Below are 18,922 nucleotides of genomic sequence, written 5' to 3' on the forward strand. Positions count from 1 at the left end.
CCCGGAGCCGAAATTTTAGGCTCGCGAGCCGGCTCGGCCCGGCTCGTTTACATCCCTAGTGGCATTTGACTGCTTTTATTAAAAAAATAATAATAAATAATTGAATTTAAAGATCAAAACCCAAAAATATCCCTTATTTTCCTTCATTTTCAATTGTCTTCTTTTGCTTTGAGTGACGTGAACCAAGAAAACTCACTACAGTTGGGATCCAGTCAGTCAGCAATCAATCAAAAGTCAGGAACGTCACCCACAACCCAATTGGCCGACTAACTTATTCTTCTACAAGGTTAGAGTTCAATTGTTAATTTAGATTATGATTAGTTTTTGGGGTGGAGGGGAGCTTTTTCTCGTCGAATATTGCGATTTTCGACGAGAAAAGGACTATTTTCGACCAGAAAAAGATAGGTTGTTATCAACCGGCAAAGCTGACTGTTAATAATCGAGTTTAACAGTCTTTGGTTTGACTGTTAGTGGGTCAACTTTATCAGGCACACTTTTTTCCCCTTTTTTTATTTGACTTATAATTTAATATTTTCAATTTTAAATAATATTTTTATTCTTTATTAAATTTTTCAATTTCGTTTTATTTAATTTATTTTATGTTTTTCTAATTATTTTGTTTGTTGTTATTCTTTATATATACATTATATTTTTTGGTTAAAATTTTTAAATTAAGAAATATCGATTCAATTTTTAAAACTAAAAGAATATTTTTAAATTAAAAATTAACATATTAAATAGTCCTTTAACCTAATTTTTTTTAATATGTAATTTCAATTTTAATTCCTTAATAATATTTCTATTCTTTATTTTATTTAAATTTAAATTTAAATATTTTTATTTTTATTATTATTTTTTTATAATAGGGAAAACATTTCTTTTTTATTAATTTTTTAACCTAATTTTTTTTCCTTTTATTTTTGTACGATGTTTCAAAGTTAATTAAATAATATTTACATTCTTTATTTAATTTTTATAATTTTATAATTATAATTTTAATTATTATTATTATTAATTTTTGGTAATAGGGTAAAAAAATTATTTTTTATTAATTTCAATTTTAATAATTTTTAATTTTAACGATTGTTAGTGGGCCGACTGTTAATTTTTTTAATTAATTTTTTAACCTAAATAATATTTATATTCTTTATTTAATTTAAATAATTTTTTAATTTTAATTTTAATTTTTATGTTCATGATTAGTTTTTCATTTTTTAATTGTTTTCTTAATTTCCTTTTTTCCTTTTTGTCATTTTAGTAAATCATTTATTTTTTATTAGTGTTGATACAAAATAAATCTGCGTCTTGCATATATTACTTACAATTCCGTTCGTTTAATTTCCTGTTATTATGCTTTATTCCATAATTTATTATACAATATTTTAACATTTAAATTTTTGCAAGATAAATTACCATCTGGACGCAGCGTTGAGACAGAAGCCAAAGAAAGCTACTTGAAACAGTTGCTACTTGGTAAGTATTTGTAAATTAATTTTTATCTACACAAAATCAAACTAACACATTATTGTTCATTTGTAGGGACGATTGTGACATGTTTACAATTAAGTATAATGAGTTTTTGAGTATAGCACATAAAATTGATGGAATCAGCCAATCATGCATACATGTTTAGTAGAATAAGTTAGCGTGCGATTTGTACGAATTTAATTGTGACTCATAAATTTATTCTTTGTAATTATGAAAGAAATAATGTAAAATTTTTGTGGACACTAAATTTTTTGTAATTATTCTTTGTAATGTATGTACAATTCTTTATAATTATTCTTTTTTGTACATTGAATTTTCTTTTTTGTAATATAAAACAATTGTTTATTTGATTACAAAGTATTTTTGAATATTGTAAAATAAAATGTAAATACTATTCATTTAGGTAGACATCATTACACATTGGTTTAACTCTCATTTAGGAAAATCTGACTTGTACAAAATTGGTAAATATGCCCTACTACTTTGTATCTGCTGCACTTATGCGGTTAAGAAAATTTTTCAATAGATGGTATTCTAGATGTAGTTGGACGTCCTAGATCACGCGGTTCAATGAAAGGTGGTAACAATGTATTGAGTGGACGAATATGATCGAGAACACTCGGCTTCGTTTGGTAGATGAAATATAGTCTACGCTGCTCTCCAAAATTCAGCCGTGTATTAATGAGAACACAATGTTCTCGTTGCAAATTCTCAATACACAGCCAACGCGACTGCATGCTCAAAGGGAAAATTCTCTAACTGAAATTTTTTACAATTGCGTGTATCATCAGTCAAGTCTACCATGTATACCTATTACGTGCACATTCCACAGAGAAGCGCAACTCATTCAGTGGTTTCACATTCGACTTTCTCGCAATCTCTGCAGGCTTTGAAAGCTTTTTCTCTTGCATCGAGACTAGCACACTCGTGTAATTCTGTGATTCCGCACGTCGATCGTGAAATCACTGTTGCAACTTATTACGAATGTTCTCAATCAGTTCGATGATAGGTAATTCTCGATCCCTCTTGAATAATGAATTGAGAGACTTCGCATTGTTTAACGTCATCATGTTGTATCGACTTCCTGAAAAATATGAGCGCTCCCAATGTTCAATCTCCATTTTTGTTAGATACTCTCACGCTTGGAACGATTTACTTCGTATTTCAACCATGAACTTATTACACTCTTCAACATTGTAAGCTTTGACTGCTTTCTTGAACAATGAAATGATATCTTTGCCTCGATACCTGGTCTTTAAGTTGCCTTGTACATGGTACATGCAATACCCATGATGTACATCAGGAAAAATTTCAGCGATACCATTTATTATAGTCGATCCCAAATCGGTTACAAATGTAAGGTCCTCGACTTTCCCAATTACTTTCCTCAACTTAGTGAATCAACACATCAACAGATCATTCCCCATATTGACTATGTCGAATGCAAGAGGGTAAATTTGGATGTTGACATCTTGATATGTAACAATAATCAACTTACCTTGATATCTAGATTTCAGAGTTGTACCATCGACTAGATTAGGGGTCGCATAGTATTTCGAAATCTTCAAATGTATTGTTCAAGAGCCATAAAGAAGAATTTGAAGCAATTCTTACCTTCCCTCTCAATAAAAATGCGAAGCCAGGAGTATTTTCTCTATGTTATGGCAATACCTGGCCAATTTAGCATAACTTTTCTCCGTCGAGCCCATTAAATCCTCCAATACGTATTAGTTTGCCTTCTAATAGCTTATGAACACTCCATAATCTTGACAGACGTCGTTAATAATGTTCGATAGTTTGTAAATCGTCTGTGGATCATAATACTTTTGCATTATCTATCGACCAATAAATCAAATTCGGGCTTGACTCTGATCATTTTGATGAATTCCAACTTCATAAGTATGTTCTCGTATATATTTGCGAACAACAAAGCACTCGTTCATGTTTATCTTCGTTGCTCGTATCGCCAACAGCAACTGTCGTCTAAGCAGATGATCGTCAACAACGACTTGTTCAATTTTTTCACTTTGAACTCAAAGTCGTATTTCTGTGCAATTAGGTGCACAACTTCTTGCAATTTTTTTTCGTTTCAAACAGTTGTTTGACATACAAATCATCACTATTCGGAATCACACGTGAGGAGTTAGAGGACGATCCACTCGATCCGACCTCCATGGTCCCACCCCAATCATGTCTTTGACGAGATAAAACAATCAAATCCTTATTTATAAAAGTATTTTCATTTTCATTATCGTTGTCGTGCACTACTAAGGGAATTGTGTGTGTAAATGTTTAGGGAATAACCACGTCATCTTCACAAGTTATCTTCACTGTATCCCAAAAATCATTAACATTATGATCCCCTCCATCCGAGTCACGTAAATAGGAGTCGTATACATTTTCTTCAGTTCAAGTAGATAATTCATTTCAGCATTAGAAGAAATCCTTATAGGTGGAATCGAAATGAATGTATGTTCGTTGAATTTAAATCTCAGTTCCATGTGGTACTGAGAGTGATCAACATTCAGTTTGTTTTACAAATCATTATAGAGTTCTGTATATGATGTACTTGATGTTATGAAAATCGTGAAACTACCACGTCCATCACTCTTCTGTTTCTATACCCATTGATTTTTTTTGTCTAATTTGAAATTACTAAAATAACAAATTGGGATTACGACCATATCTGCATGACGAAACAAAACTTTTAATTATAAGAAAAATATTAGAGGTAATAAAAAATAATCGAAAAAATAGTTGACAAACAATCAGATGAAAGATGAAAGTGTTTTTATCTGAGTTGGAATAAGCACATAAGAAAAATTAACTGATTTTGAAATTTTAAGTAGGAAGTGTTTGATTTTTAATTATTAACTAAAAAGATAGTAATGTCTTTTAAACACAACTGTATTTTTTAATTGTATAATATATTTAAGGGCATTTTTGCTTTTATCATTTAATAGCGATAATATTCCTTGAATCATACTACATGTACAAACTTTTTTTACAAACTCTCGTACTTACTACTCATAACGGGGGTGAGGACAACAAGTCAACATTTTTTAAATTCATGTGAAATCTGCTAATTTTGTGAAAGTGAGTATGTGAACAAGATTTTGTACTTATATATCTTTATTCATATTCGTTTTTCACGAGTCTCAGTGGAATTTAGATTGAGCCATTTTAATTTTCCACGTCTTATAGAGCACTCGCATATAAACTATAAATTCACACGACCATCAATTATCGCTGTTTACTCTCTACTGACAATAAGAAATGGCAAGCAACGATTCGAAGCACAGAGAGGAGGAAGAGACAGCGGCAGGAGCGGAGGATGAGGACACAGGAGCACAAGTCGCCCCCATTGTCAAGCTCGAAGAGATTTACGTCACTACTGGCGAAGAAGAAGAACAGCCCATCCTCGATCTGTACCAACTTTCTCTCCATCTGTTTAGGGTTTTAAGCTTAAATTTCGTCACTTTTTCAAATTTTAATTAATTGATTATTATTATTATTATTATTATTATTTTTTTTTTAGAAAGGCGAAGCTCTATCGTTTTGACAAAGACGGAAACCAGTGGAAAGAGAGAGGCGCTGGTACTGTCAAGTTCCTCAAGCATAAGGAAACTGGGAAAGTTCGCCTTGTTATGCGCCAATCTAAAACCCTCAAGATCTGCGCAAATCATCTCGGTTTGTTTTTCATTCATTTCCTACATAAGTAATTAGTATTTTAATTGTTTGTTTCTCAAGATTTGTTGTAGGGTAATGCGATTTATATTTTTTTTCGGCAGTTCTGTCGACAATGACTGTCCAGGAGCATGCAGGGAATGACAAGTCCTGTGTGTGGCACGCATCGGATTTTGCAGATGGTGAACTCAAGGATGAAATGTTTTGTATTAGATTTCCATCTGTAGAGAGTAAGTACTATCTATTTGTACTTCGTTAATTTTTTCTTTCTTTGATCAGTATGTGCACGTGTCTTCCTGAATTATTTGCCTGATTTTTATTTTGATTTATCTACTTATCTCTTGCTGTAAACAGCTCTAACTTCACATATGCTTGAGTTAAATTTTGTGAGGTACACATTTTATTATAATTTGTCAGTATATGTATATGTGGCACTGTAATTGGCTCATGGTTAAACATGAATGCGACTAGCTGAATCTGGTTACTTCCTTTTCATTCAGTTACTAATATATTAACTGTTGTGTGATAATTGTCTCGTAACTTTAACCATAGTGAAAGAAAAATGTATCTGCATCTGTAGATTTGAGGAAACCAACTTGGTTTAGGGGAAAGATAATACCTACCGACAGGTACAACTAAATTTATAGGTTAGAAACTTATCTATATATATGAAGTTTGGTGACTTAAAAACGACCTGGGGACATCGCTGAAAACTCAAATGCTCAAGTCGGTGGAGGATCGGAAAGTCCTTCAGAGGTAATCTCAAAAGAATAAAGAGGGCTGGAAGAAGATCAGAGAGCTATACCTGTGGGTTGGAGCACACAGGGCTATAATGACATAATCTTACATTCTGTTACAAGAGAGGTGGACAAGTGGCCTTAGTCCGTACCTGATGTGGTGGAGAGATTACAGGAGACGCCTCTCTTTTATGTGCTAGTTATGTCAGTATGCGTGTGAGGGAGTGTAGGTGGCACATTCTTCTTTTTTTGTGCCGAAGCTGTGCGGGAAGTAGTCACATGACCATGGTGAAAATCAATTTGCATAACTAGTTTTTTACTCACACTAGTCGTCTGTTAGATAATATGTTCACCCATTTCCTCCTTCCTTTTCTTTCAACTGGCTTCTCTCTCTATTACCTGTAATAATTCTTTTTATACTTTCTTATTATATTACCTTCTTGATTAGGGGTGCAAAAAAAATTTATCAATTGAAACAATCACACAACAATATCGTATCAGCATCTACACTGTGCACTTAAGACTCTAGAGGAGTTTCTTTATCGAGTTTACCAATTAAGGTGCTTAGCTTGATTGTATTTTGCCCCATTTTCCTTATAGATCATTTTAAACTCTTCCTTGTGATTCAATCATCTTTCACGGTATAGATAAAATCTAATGGCAGTTAGATGAGTGAGTGATCTACTATATATTTGAACTTTGTCTTGTTAAAAGAGCATCTTTAGACTAGGATTATCAGTATTAGTACGATATTAAGCTGGAATTGGAATGTAGTGTCTTTAGTTACTATAAGGATTTCTAACCAGCCAAGAAGCTCTTATTTCTGATACCATTCCAACATTATGATTCCAACTAATGATCTTGGTTGACACGAGGTTATTTTTTCTTCTTCAGTTGTGCTAACCAGCTACTAAAACCTTCTTTCTGATACCATGCTATTTTTTTCTGAATTGAAATATCAATCTTAAATTTTTACTTACCAGAATCCCAAATAAATATTGGTTGGATGATACTTATGTTCCTTGGGTCCCACCAAATAGTGAATTCATATAGAGCCAAAAAGTTCAATTTGGTTGACATGATCTACGTAATTGACATGATATAAATGTTGCGTAGAATGTATCTGTTAACCAGGAATAGTAAGTGGAAAGAAATTCTTGACTTGGAGTTATTGGGTGTGTGTTCATGTGCAATAAAACTACAGGTAATGAGACCATGCCTTTTATGTTATGCATTTCTATTTGTCATGCTGCATCTGCCATTATTAAGAGTCTCTCTCTCTCTCTCTCATTTATGTCCGTGTTTTAATATATGTATAAACTCTTATACCTTCCAATTCTTTTTTTAATTGGGTAAATATGTACAATAGTTAAGAATTTGAAACCATATTTCTATTCCATAAGGAGATGATTGATGTCAAACTGTAAAAAAGAAAATGTGCTCCATATGCTAAAAGCGTTCACCAAAAGTTCACCAGTTAACCTGATAATGGTTAAAAGTTCTCGTACAAACATTTGATATGCAGAGTCAGTATTCATGTGAAAAACTAATCTCTGCCTTTTACATTAGATAAGTTTTGTTTAGTGAATCATTAACGTGCTGGGTTGTTTTGAGTTTCTTATCTGTTGAAATTGTAGTAATTAGTAAAAAAAAATAAAAAATACATCAGATTCTAATGAGTTCTATATATTTTCGGCACCCTTTATTTAGATAGACTGATGACTTCTTTTTGTTTGTTCTTTTAAAATGCCTTTCTTTTATAATCCAGCTCTACAATGATATTATATGATTCCTCTTTTCACTATTTTCTATTAACTCCTGGTCCTGGATCCTGAGTGTCAGAGAATAACTTATGTGGTTAGAAAGCTATTTATCCTCGTGCAATGTGACTCATGTTATCTGAAAAAGAAAGTGACGTAGAAAAGCTGACTTCTCCAATTGCACAAGGATAATTAAGCTTGTTGCTGATTTCAACTTGTCAAAAGTACCTCCAAGCTATATGGTTTTGTGGATATTCCGTTAAGAACATTGAAGTAATGTAATGTTTATAAGTTACAATACCCACCACGACAAGTTTAGAATTGGTGGTGATTATGTTTGCTTTAATAGTTCTTCCAGCACCTAGCACGCAAAAGCTCTGTACCCACTATGTGCGCATCAATTGTTATTGTTGCCGATGGATTTCATCTCATCTCTTTATACTCTCGTTAGTGGCTGATTTCTGTTTCTTATACACTTCACCTCATAACCATTTTTTTAATGATTGTTTTGGAGATGCTCAGAAGAAGGCACTTCTACTGTAAAAACAGCAAAACTGTGTCTCATTGAATTGAATTCATTTAGAATACATGGAAGAGGAACAAGATACAGATGTATTTATCCAAACAAGTTTTGTAATATCTAAGAATTGACCTTGCTTGGGGATTACCAGCTTAGATACAATTTCTTGTAAAATAGTGATATCCTTTCTCCCTGAAGATGGGAGATTTGCTTCCTCCACGTATACATATTATTTCAACATTACTTCCTTTTTTGTGTTCTTGAATGTCAAAATTTTAAATTTCTTATCATATTTGTTAATTTTGTATTATAACGTTTCTGATTTCTTTTAGACTGCAAAACCTTCATGGAAATGTTTCAAGAGGTTGCTGAATCCCAAAAGAAAGAGGAAAATAAAGATGCTTCTGCAACGGCTGGGCTGCTAGAGAAGTTAAGCGTTGAAGATAATAAAACCGAAGTGGAAGATAAAGAAAAAGCCAAAGCGAAAACCGAGGAGGCCCCCGCGGCTGGCAAGGAGAAGGTATCTGAAAGTGCCGAGAAGGATGAAGGGCCTCTTCCATCTACATGAAGAATGAGCCTGTACAGTTTGACGAATAGAAGTGTCGCAGCAACTTGGTTGCCACCCACTTCTTGCTATTCTGATTTTGGGGTGGTAAATGGTAATGCCTCGTATATGTGTATGCTTGGTCAAACTTCAAGTCCAATTTCCGGTCACAAGTTTAATTTTTGGTTGAAAACAGTATTATGGGTTGATATAACAAGTTGCTTGTGGAGTTATGCTTATGGTAGCATCTTGGACCAAGATATTTTGGAGGGCTTGTTGGAATGTTATTATGTGTTTTTTCCATCTGGTGTAACTGAAGAAGTGAATCTGATGCTATTTCATGTATTCAACTGCGTTTGGGATGGGTGTGATTTGGAAATAAGCCTCATATTTCTCCTTAAATACAGCCAATTAGAATCTTGCTCATGCCCTCCCCAACTTTCTTAAGATGCAAAAATTAAACTTCAGACCTTACCCGAGCAGACAGTAGAAATTAAGTGAGAAGCAGAACTGCAAGAATTGGAGAAGATTCAGATAAAGTTGTTAAGATTCAATGAGGAGAATGATTTTCAGAAAATTCTGCCAACTCTTAGTGTTCGTTTGACATGACTTTTGAAAAGTCAAAAGATTCGAATAACTTTTAAAAGAAGTTGATCTAATGAGACTTTTTTTAAAATCACTTTTAAAATAGCAAGAAAGCAAAAGTTATGTAGAACGGATTTTTATTCCAAATACAATTAGAGCCTACTGCATTATAATAGTTCCTTTCTTGGGCTTCACTGAATATTTTCCAGCTCCAATAAATCGAGGGATCTTCAATCAATTTCTAGTGCGAGTGCTACTTAAAAAAATGCATTATAAAGTGCTTTTAAGCACTCCTAAACATGTTCCTAGCCTACTAGCTTTTGTTTTCATTTTGATTCTAGAGTTCAAATTCACAACTAAAATTCTTACACCTCAAATGAAAATATTTTTTGTCAAATGAGAACGACAATTCTCGAACTCTTTTTCCGAAGTTTACTTCCTTGTATGTCAGTCTTGATCATGTATAAAATGTATTTATAAAACATGTCTTGAAATAGATTTTTTTTTCCCCTAAGTTATTGTTTTCTTTTAGTTAAATTTTATTTATTGCATTAGGATGCTTAAATTTAAAAATCGAACATGTTATGGTTCAATTGTCTATCTCAAGGTCCAAAGCAGAAGGGTAGTTTAGTCCAAAACGAATAAAAAGCAACTCTTGTTGAAGAGAAAGAAAGAGATAAAGATGCCAAATACGTGGTTAGAAGTGAAACACTTACATCCTCTTTCCAAGAACTCGAAACAAAAAGCTTTACGTAATTCTTTCATTTGTAAACAAAAATAAGATTTATAGTAAAGAAAAAGCAGAAAGAGAATGAAGGATTGAATGATGATGAGTGGTTGTTTCATGGCTGCTGCTGCAGCATCAGTCTCTCTAAGGCTAAGCTGTTCTTTACCTGTTCATCATCAAACTCAACCTCCTTGTTCAAATTTACATTGCACTTCAACAACCATCACTACTCCTGCATCATCATCCACTCGATCGCCCGTTGTTGTGAATGGCCATCCACCCACTTTCGTTTCTGCTCCAGGTCGTCGAATTGTGGCCGGTACAATCTATGAACTCTGTTTTTTATAGGCAGTACATGCATTACCAAAGGATACTACTAGCTATACTGTTAGAGTACGTGACCCAAATTCTGTTTGGCCGGGTCGAAAAGTTTGTGGTACGTGTGTGGTGAAACTAAAATCATGGAAAAAATGAGGGTCTGTGCTGGTAGTAGAAAGAAGGGCCTATTTGATTAGGACTCCATTGTATGTTAGGCATGTTTTATTAGGACTCCAATATGTGTTAGTATTCCATTGTATTATATATATTCGGAGTAGCCGCACCTCCTGCACTCATCTTTGATATAGTGAATTTTCTCCTCCACCATCTGCCTGTGGTTTTTATTCCCGTCTTGGGTTTCAAGTAAATCTTGTGTTCTTGTTCTTATTTTATATATTTCCAATTCTTGTTTTATATATCTGTTTGAGTTGATGTTTAGTCATTTCAGTTATATAATCCAACTTGTAAAGTTTATTGACGAGGTATTGGATTAAAGAAGTTAATTAGTGAGTGTCCAGAAAATTATAATAAATATGTGATGTAACCAAAACACAATCATGTCTTGCAGTGCATTTTCCAATACCAAATTTAGTAGTTGATTTTTGAATTTCAGTTTTATTATGTATTTTGCAACACTACATTTTTCATTCTCCGTGTAACTTAATTGTTAACTGAATCTTAGTTGGGGATTTGCATGGAGATCTGGATAAAGCTAGATATGCTCTTGAGATGGCTGGTGTCTTAAGTCGTGATGGAAGTAACTTATGGGTTGGTGGAGAAACGGTAGATCTTTCACTTATTCCTTTGGATGCTTATACAAACAGTTGGAGAAGAACTGTATAAACTAAGTTTTACATTTTGGTCAAGTGAAGAATTTTATCATCAAATCGCAAGAGATTTTACCATTGCATCTCTACATTTGCCACCAGGTGTTGATTCAGCTTGGAGATATACTTGATAGGGGTGATGATGAAATTGCAATTCTATCCTTGTTGAAGTCATTAGATATCCAAGCAAAAGCTAATGGTGGCGCAGTTTTCCAGGTTTTTGTTCTTATTTTCTTTGTCTGTTCTTGTCCCCTTGTTCTTGGCTAGTACTCTCCAGTCTTTAATATTCTTGTCTGCATAAAGAAAACATTTTGCGAATGTCTTGTTATACTAGCATAATGTGGTTAAATGGTTTTAGCATCTTCATCTAATGTTACTAATATACAATGTGAGAAATACTCGAGCCTGATTAGAAACTACTAATTCATTGAAGTTCTATGGATATAGCTGATAAAATGGTATTTTCCTGTTGATAATTGTAGGTCAATGGAAATCATGAAACCATCAATGTAGAAGGTGATTTTAGATATGTTGATTCAGGTGCCTTCGATGAGTGTGTGGACTTCCTTGAATATTTGGAATACTGTGACCATAATTGGGAAGAAGCATTTGGTGGTTGGTTTGGTGTATCTAATAGGTGGAGAGAACATCGTCAGGCTTCACAAAATAATTGGGGTCCATGGAATTTAGTAAAGGTATGTTGTTTACAGAGATTAAATCTTCAGTTATTTCAATTTATAGGAACTTTGAGATGCTGTGTACCAAAAGGGGTTGCAAAATATGGTAAGAGTAATTTTGAACTACGGATTTCAAATCACATTAAGGAATCATCGTACTTCTTTTAGATAGTTTCTGGGTATCAAGCATTTTACAATTGTTTATGCTGGCCCTGAAATCCTCTCAATACTTCACTTGTTTTTGTATTGTTTCAAAACTATGGATTCAAAAGCTCATCCAAAACCTTTTGTGATCCCATCAACGGATGTTAAAACCAATAGAATGTGAAATACTTCGAAGCCGAAGTGCATACTCAAATCCAATTTCCATGACTCACTTTCTGTTTTGTAGGCATGACCATGGTGTGTTTGCATTCTATTTAAATCCTTTGTTCTTCTATTCTTTAAAAGAAACATTCGGGACAAGTTTCAGTACTAGAAAGATTCACTAGGGCCTGATATTGATTGGCCCTTATTCAGTAACAAAGACAGTTTCATTCAGAATCTCGCTGTCCTCAACTTTGAGCTGCCAGAAGAGTAGATTGGAGATCTTTCTCACTATCAACATACTTATACTTTGATTTTACTATCCTCAAGATAAATTCTCTCTTTTGGAATTAGCTTTGCCAGATGCTTTGCATTGGACTTTGACAAAATTTTCTCCTGTGAATAAGCTTTGACAAAACGCCATTGAAACATCAAAGTGAACATTGTCTGAAGCTTCCAGTAGATATTGAGATTTTAAATTGTAACATTATCTTATGCTCGTACAATATAGTTATTCTTATGAAAAGAAAAAGTAAGTAGTTTCTTTCAGTTTTCTGCACCTGTGCTGTTTCTGTCCTAATTCAGTCATCACCCATTAGGACAGCGACAGAAGGGGGTTATTGCAAGATCGGTTCTCCTAAGACCAGGTGGTCCATTGGCGTCCGAATTGGCACGACATCCAGTTGTTCTCAAGGTTGATGATTGGGTCTTCTGTCATGGTGGCCTTCTTCCTCATCACGGTAAATAGATCTATTTGTTCTATATATGTTGCTCATTACATCCCAATAGATTATAAAATTAACGACTTACATGGTCATTGTTCATGCTGCAGTTGCGTATGGCATAGAGAGAATGAACAGAGAAGTATCTCATTGGATGAGAGGCCTCAATGAGTGTGATGATTGTCCGCAATTCCCCTTCATAGCCACCAGAGGGTATGACAGTGTAGTGTGGAGTCGTCTATACTCCAGAGACATGTTGGATTTGGAAGATTATCAAATTGATCAGGTAGTCTGTATTATTGTTTCACACCCTTTTAATTATTCAATTTCATTTCATGGGATCCAAAGTAAAAGGAGTAAACAATCCATCTATAAGCTGCTTTTAGTCCCTTTTGTTGAGTTCATTTACACACTGGTTGAAGAGACTTTCTTTGTTGAACAATTGATTCCTTTAAAACTCGCCAAAGGTACAATCCAGATGGTGTAGTTCCTTTGGGTACTGGTATAAAATTGGAGTGCTGGCCACTTAATTTTTTTGTGTCAGTGTTTGTTTTCTTCCGAAAGAAAATGCTGATACAGATTAAACTTTGATTCTAATCAGATCCAATCCATTCTTGAAGAGACACTCCAAGCAGTAGGTGCCAAAGCAATGGTGGTAGGGCATACTCCACAAACTACAGGAGTGAATTGGTAATGAATCTTGATCATTTCTTGAACTCTTTATTCTTGTAAAAACCGATGACATCAACGTGATGTCACTTGATACAACCAAAGGTTGATTTTCCATCCTCGGTGTCCTTTCTTAGGGTTGTTGATTTGCATTGATCTTATGTAGATTGAATGACGGTTTGGTTGTTCTGCAGTGAATTTAACTGTACTATATGGCGCATTGATGTGGGGATGTCCAGCGGAGTTCTTGATTCAAGACCCGAGGTAGACTTCATTTTCTTGTTTCAACTTTATGGTGCTAATCTGCAACCTTAACTCAATTTGCGTCTATTACGTTTTAAAGTGATTCACAGCAATAGCTGTATCAATTTCTTCATCGAGATTGATTCATTTATGTACATCTTCAAGCTTCAATGTTGTAAAATTTATCTAAAATTATAGCCCCCGTTTGAGCCACATTATTGTAAAAATAAGAATGAAAAATATAGCCGTTATGGGTCCCATACTAAAGATAAAAAGTCAAATATGGTGGCTTGATATGATAGATAAGGGTCATATTTGATTTTTGTTTCACTAGGTTCTAGAAATAAGAGAAGATAAAGCAAGGGCAATAAGGAGCAAAGGAGATAAACATGGTAGTATGCTTCAAGTTGTTGATTATACATAGAGACCAGAAGACTAGGCTTCGAGGTAAAGCAAATACGATGTTTCTTCTATATTATCCACTAAGTTATTGTTTTAGCAAATTAGATTTGCTGACTGCTGTAGCATTTCTTTCCCAGATGTTCACCTTCGAGCCTATCCAATGCAGAATTCTAATTAGTTACTCTAGTTAATTCTCAGAGCATGACACAAGCACAAACCAACAAGAAGCAGAGGGAGCGTTTTTTGTTTTGCATTCAAGAAGCTGCTGTGGTTATCATCATTGTTATACTGAGTACATTCAAGTGTTCACAGGGAAAATCCGGTGGTTGTGCCAAAGCTGCTGCTCTGCTGTGTGTAAAATTCATTGAGGGCGAACAATGCATTATAAGTGGGAATTTACTCAAGTCTTTTGAACGAGTCATATAGCAACATTAAGACAGCCAGCTATGGTGTTATTGTCAGATATATATACTTGCTAGCTCTGTAATAGAACCAGCTTTCTTGAAATGCATTTGAATCGTTGGTGTAGAGTCAAGAAGTAGGGTCAGTCCTCCTCTTGTATACAATAATTACTTGAATAAATTGAATTGGAAACAAAAATTTCAGAGTGCTTGAGGTGGTATGAATCAGTTTGGAAAATCAGCCGATTATTTCCTGGGCAAGATCTTTAAGTGTGGTACTAACTTTTCTAACTCAATATGCCTATATTTACTGTGACATGAGTGACACATGAAATTTAATAACTTTTCTAACTCGATATGCCTATATTTACTATGACATGAGCGACAGATGAAAATTAACACGATTTGCCTTTATTAGGGTTAAAAAATGCAAAACATGTTATGTTTAAGTTGTATGTAATATGTTGGAGAAATTGTGTATTTAAAGGGGATCAAAAAAGAAAAAGTTGATTTTAATGTACGTGGATAGTCCAAACTTGAAATGACAATCGCCCAACTTCAATTAGATCACTGATAATTTGCAACAATCGAGCCAATCAACTTTATTATGACATGAATCAAAGCAATCAGTTTAGGCGCCGTCAAACTATATAAAAGAGTTGACGAATTGTAATTTTAAATAACGATTTTTTCAGGTTTTCATCTCAATGATCAAATTTTGACTCATCATCTTCCTCTAAAATATCAAATTAATTGCTGTTAAATTAAAGTTAAGTGGCCCAAGTACAATTGGAGGTGAAATGTGAGCAATAACCACTACAATACTCTTAAGTTGGAGTGGAGTGCCATGCATGCATAACACAAATAAAATTATTTAATTGTTTTCAAACTGAAGATAAGTGACCTAATTAAAAATAGGGTAAAAATTGGAGATTGCTTTTACAATTAACCCATACACAAAATAGACGATCGCGACAGAAATTAGGGATGGCAATATCCCACCCAACATTGCCTGACCCTTTAAATAATCGAGGTGGGATGAGAAATATGATTCCCATCCCGATTTCATCAAACCCGTTGAATCTTTTTTACTTTTGTGTTTTTGAGCTGAAATCAAATTTTAAAAATAAAATAAAATATTATAAAGGTAAAAAAATAATTAAACAAGACGGCCCCATCCTGTCCTGTCCCGTCCCGCCCATCGCATTGCCATAGACGGAATTAAGATGGATGCTTTAACTGAAATGAATTGTAGAGTTTAATGATGAGTTTGTGACAAAAATAAGTTTGATAACCAAATTGAATATGGAGTATAAAGTGGAGTGACCAATGGTCCCACCCATTCGGTATAGCCGTTGGGCTGTGAAGCTAACTCCAATGTCTTCATTTCTGCCCAATTTCTCCATTAGTTTCGTAAATTCCGCCAGCAGTTCCCTTCAATTTGATAAATTTATTAATGCAGTATAACCTTCTTCTGCGTCTTCACCACAATCATTCCCCCTCTCTCAATCTCAATCGATCCATACCATCTTCCTTCTTGATCTTCACGAAATTTCCGTTGTTTTCCACTATGGCCTCTTCATCTCTTGTGCTTCCTTCTATTTCCCTCAGGAGGAGCTCAATTTCGACTAGTAGTTTGGGTTTCAAGAATGATGTTCCAAGAATTTCCGTCAAGAATTTGGATAGACGAGGTAGGGTTTTCATGAGCATCGCTGTTGGATCTCAATCCACTGTAGTCGACGATGCGCTCTTCAATGATTATAGGCCCTCCCGTGCTTTTCTTTTTCCTGGCCAGGTTTTTATTTATTTATTATTATTATTTTATACCATTTTTTCGTAATTTTGTGTATAATTTAAAGGAATACGGCTCATTGTTGGGCGCGAGGGAGAAAGAGAGAGAGAGAGAGAGAGAGAGAGAGAGAGAGAGAGAGAGAGGAGATTCTTTCATAAATGTTGCTACCTTTCTACTGTGAGCTATCCTACAGTAGTTGTAGTTTTAGTAAAAAAACGAACTTTGTGTAATTGAGGGGATTGTTGGTGATTTATTCACTGAAGTCATAAACAGCGTGTCTGTCTCCTAGAGGACTGAAGTTGGAATCCTGTAAAATAAGTGAAAGATGTTCTATAGTTTCTTGATAATGTTTGAAATTTGAAATTATTACTTGTTATGGGGCTTACTACACTGGCACCAAACAGAAAAACGGAAATCCTGATGAGCTGAATTGGCGTTGATTCTTTGAGGGGGATATGATATCCCAAGACGTGTCTGCAAGGAAGCCATTTTTGTAGGAAACCTTCAATATGATGAATTCAAACCATGTACAAGAGCCAGAATGAAGCTGAGCTTGACTTTTGTTTCTACTGTCAAACTCATGCCACAGTCAGAAGTTAATTTCATCTGCCTTCTTCTTGTAGGGTGCACAAGCTGTTGGAATGGGTGTGGAGGCTCAAAAAGTGCCTGCTGCAGCTGAATTATACAAGAGAGCAAATGATATTTTAGGGTAGATTTAATTATTATGAAACTTGGTTCTGATGGGCTTGCATTACGTTGTCAAATTCTCAGTTGCCCTTCTCTTGATATAACTTGTCCAATGAATAATTAATGTTAATTTGTATCAAGGTTTGACCTTTTGGATGTTTGCATCAATGGGCCTAAAGAAAAGCTTGATTCCACAGTTTTAAGCCAGGTATGCCATCATTGTTTGCATTTGTGATATTTTACTGTTTATGTAGTGCTGTATTCTCATCTCTTCTTAAGGTAAATCGGACGTGCTCTAGTAGTATCTAATAATAATCAAATTTAGGTTTGTATTTAGTGAAGAAACTCAATGAATAGAAGAAGAAAAAAGAAGCAAAAGAAACAAAGTGCTGGTTTCAGTAAAGAACATAAGAAACTTTACTAGTCTCATGCTATAATGGAATCCAAAGACTGGTGGCATACTCAATTTCATGTTTAGAAGCTAGAGGCTTGCGTTTGTGACTGCTATTGGCTGCTAGATCAGGAGCTGGAAGCATTGTCACTTGTAATTTCTAATGTTGCATTGTGATTCTTTTCTTTGCCTTTTTTTTTTTTAAATATGATCTGGTGGTTTTAAACATGTAAACTAGGCTGCTTGTTCAATTTTCTCTGTGGAGAAATGAAAACCAAGAAATTCGAAGGTATGCTGGTTTCCTTGTTTTCATTTGGTGTTTTGCCATAAAGTTTGAATGGATATGTTAAAAACAACAAATTAATTCGGTAAAGAATTGTGAACTGACATTAATTATTAACCTTGTGCAGTAAGCATATCAGGCCATTTAATACTGTTAAACGTATAGAATTTATATTAGAGTATAAGCGTGAATTAGAGGTGTACTAAAATGGTTTAGCTTTTGCCATATGTCCAGGGGCTGAGACAGGACGACTTTACTATGCCCTTGTTTGAGCCCCATTTTTGTGAAGAAAATGAATTTTTGAATAGCGTAGAAATATGTGGTTAAAAAATAAGGAAATTTTTTTGATTTTGTGTATAATATTATTTTATTGAATAATGTGTGATTGAAATGATATCAAATTACTGTTTAAGAATGTATTTTGGTTGAAAAATGGGGCTCAAACAAGGGCTATAACTAATTGGGGAGAATACAAAAGAGTATTACGCACTCAATGCTAACTCACCCATCTACCTATACCAACACAAAATATATACTAGGAGATAATATCAAAAGAGCAAAAAGTACTCAAATTGACATCCCCAGCAAAAAGCATCTACACTAGGTGAAACTATATAGGATTCCCATATCTCACAACAAGATAGCCATTAACTATCTGGGATATAACCGAAGTACTAAGGAATCTCCTATTTATAGAACATAAAGGCTTTTCTCTTTGACGTGGTGGGACGTACAAACTAACTCCTATAATGGATAGGATATATAAATCGAAATTGTATTCTATATGAGATTGTCTTCAAAACTACCAAAGAACAAATCTTCACATTGGTTTAAAATTGTTCCAAGGCCTTCTATAGGAATTTCGTCAGGCATCTCCCCCAAAGCAAAATTTCCAATGACTCCTCTTAAAGCTTCTCATCAAATTTATCAATTTTTCTTTTTGCTGTCATAATAGAAAATCCCCCAAAACTCCACCTTTGATACCATATCAAGCCCCTGTTTGACTACCATTAAAAGAGCTCTTTTTTTTTTCCTTTTCTTTTTAAACTCATTTTCAATCACACATTCTTACAATAACATATTTTGCACTTAATACAAAATTTCTTCTTACTTTTTAATCATACGTTCTTAAAAAAAACACTATTCCAAAACTATT

The 18,922-nt window shown here is 34.2% G+C and overlaps 3 protein-coding genes across 9 annotated transcripts; all 3 read left to right on the top strand.

Moving 5' to 3' along the window:
* Positions 1 to 4,669: 4,669 nt before the first annotated feature.
* Positions 4,670 to 9,118, top strand: LOC111380468 (ran-binding protein 1 homolog a-like). The gene is made up of 4 exons (XM_023004050.1): positions 4,670 to 4,916; positions 5,027 to 5,178; positions 5,280 to 5,405; positions 8,525 to 9,118. Exons 1-4 carry the CDS (start codon positions 4,765 to 4,767, stop codon positions 8,758 to 8,760), a joined length of 666 nt encoding a protein of 221 aa, XP_022859818.1. The 5' UTR covers positions 4,670 to 4,764; the 3' UTR covers positions 8,761 to 9,118.
* Positions 9,119 to 10,017: 899 nt separating this feature from the next.
* On the top strand, positions 10,018 to 14,862 carry LOC111380467 (shewanella-like protein phosphatase 1). Of its 7 annotated transcripts, none has more exons than XM_023004049.1 (10): positions 10,018 to 10,367; positions 11,049 to 11,149; positions 11,296 to 11,409; positions 11,676 to 11,888; positions 12,781 to 12,916; positions 13,009 to 13,184; positions 13,500 to 13,588; positions 13,762 to 13,831; positions 14,145 to 14,257; positions 14,516 to 14,648. In XM_023004049.1, exons 1-9 carry the CDS (start codon positions 10,145 to 10,147, stop codon positions 14,232 to 14,234), a joined length of 1,212 nt encoding a protein of 403 aa, XP_022859817.1. In that variant the 5' UTR covers positions 10,018 to 10,144; the 3' UTR covers positions 14,235 to 14,257; positions 14,516 to 14,648. The 7 variants fall into 7 exon arrangements, with proteins under 7 accessions (XP_022859817.1, XP_022859810.1, XP_022859811.1 ...); XM_023004044.1 differs by having other exon boundaries at positions 10,019 to 10,367; positions 14,350 to 14,862; XM_023004046.1 differs by having other exon boundaries at positions 10,019 to 10,367; positions 14,400 to 14,862.
* A 1,124-nt stretch (positions 14,863 to 15,986) lies between these two features.
* LOC111380475 lies at positions 15,987 to 17,664 on the top strand. The gene is made up of 3 exons (XM_023004056.1): positions 15,987 to 16,408; positions 17,029 to 17,114; positions 17,234 to 17,664. The coding sequence occupies exons 1-3, from the start codon at positions 16,070 to 16,072 to the stop codon at positions 17,325 to 17,327; spliced, it is 519 nt and encodes a 172-aa protein (XP_022859824.1). The 5' UTR covers positions 15,987 to 16,069; the 3' UTR covers positions 17,328 to 17,664.
* The last annotated feature ends 1,258 nt before the right edge of the window (positions 17,665 to 18,922 follow it).

This window comes from Olea europaea, unplaced genomic scaffold (genome assembly GCF_002742605.1).
Source record: "Olea europaea var. sylvestris unplaced genomic scaffold, O_europaea_v1 scaffold2149, whole genome shotgun sequence".
Classification (NCBI taxonomy): domain Eukaryota; kingdom Viridiplantae; phylum Streptophyta; class Magnoliopsida; order Lamiales; family Oleaceae; genus Olea; species Olea europaea.

Coding starts and splice junctions, on each gene's coding strand:
- LOC111380475 (XM_023004056.1), top strand. CDS start 16,070: ATGCAGTATAACCTTCTTCTGCGTCTTCACCACAATCATTCCCCCTCT. Junction 16,409..17,028: donor CTTTTCTTTTTCCTGGCCAG/GTTTTTATTTAT, acceptor TTCTTCTTGTAG/GGTGCACAAGCTGTTGGAAT. Junction 17,115..17,233: donor AGAGCAAATGATATTTTAGG/GTAGATTTAATT, acceptor ATTTGTATCAAG/GTTTGACCTTTTGGATGTTT.
- LOC111380467 (XM_023004042.1), top strand. CDS start 10,145: ATGATGATGAGTGGTTGTTTCATGGCTGCTGCTGCAGCATCAGTCTCT. Junction 11,889..12,780: donor GTCCATGGAATTTAGTAAAG/GTATGTTGTTTA, acceptor CCATTAGGACAG/CGACAGAAGGGGGTTATTGC. Junction 13,185..13,499: donor AAGATTATCAAATTGATCAG/GTAGTCTGTATT, acceptor GATTCTAATCAG/ATCCAATCCATTCTTGAAGA.
- LOC111380468 (XM_023004050.1), top strand. CDS start 4,765: ATGGCAAGCAACGATTCGAAGCACAGAGAGGAGGAAGAGACAGCGGCA. Junction 4,917..5,026: donor GAACAGCCCATCCTCGATCT/GTACCAACTTTC, acceptor TTTTTTTTTTAG/AAAGGCGAAGCTCTATCGTT. Junction 5,406..8,524: donor TAGATTTCCATCTGTAGAGA/GTAAGTACTATC, acceptor GATTTCTTTTAG/ACTGCAAAACCTTCATGGAA.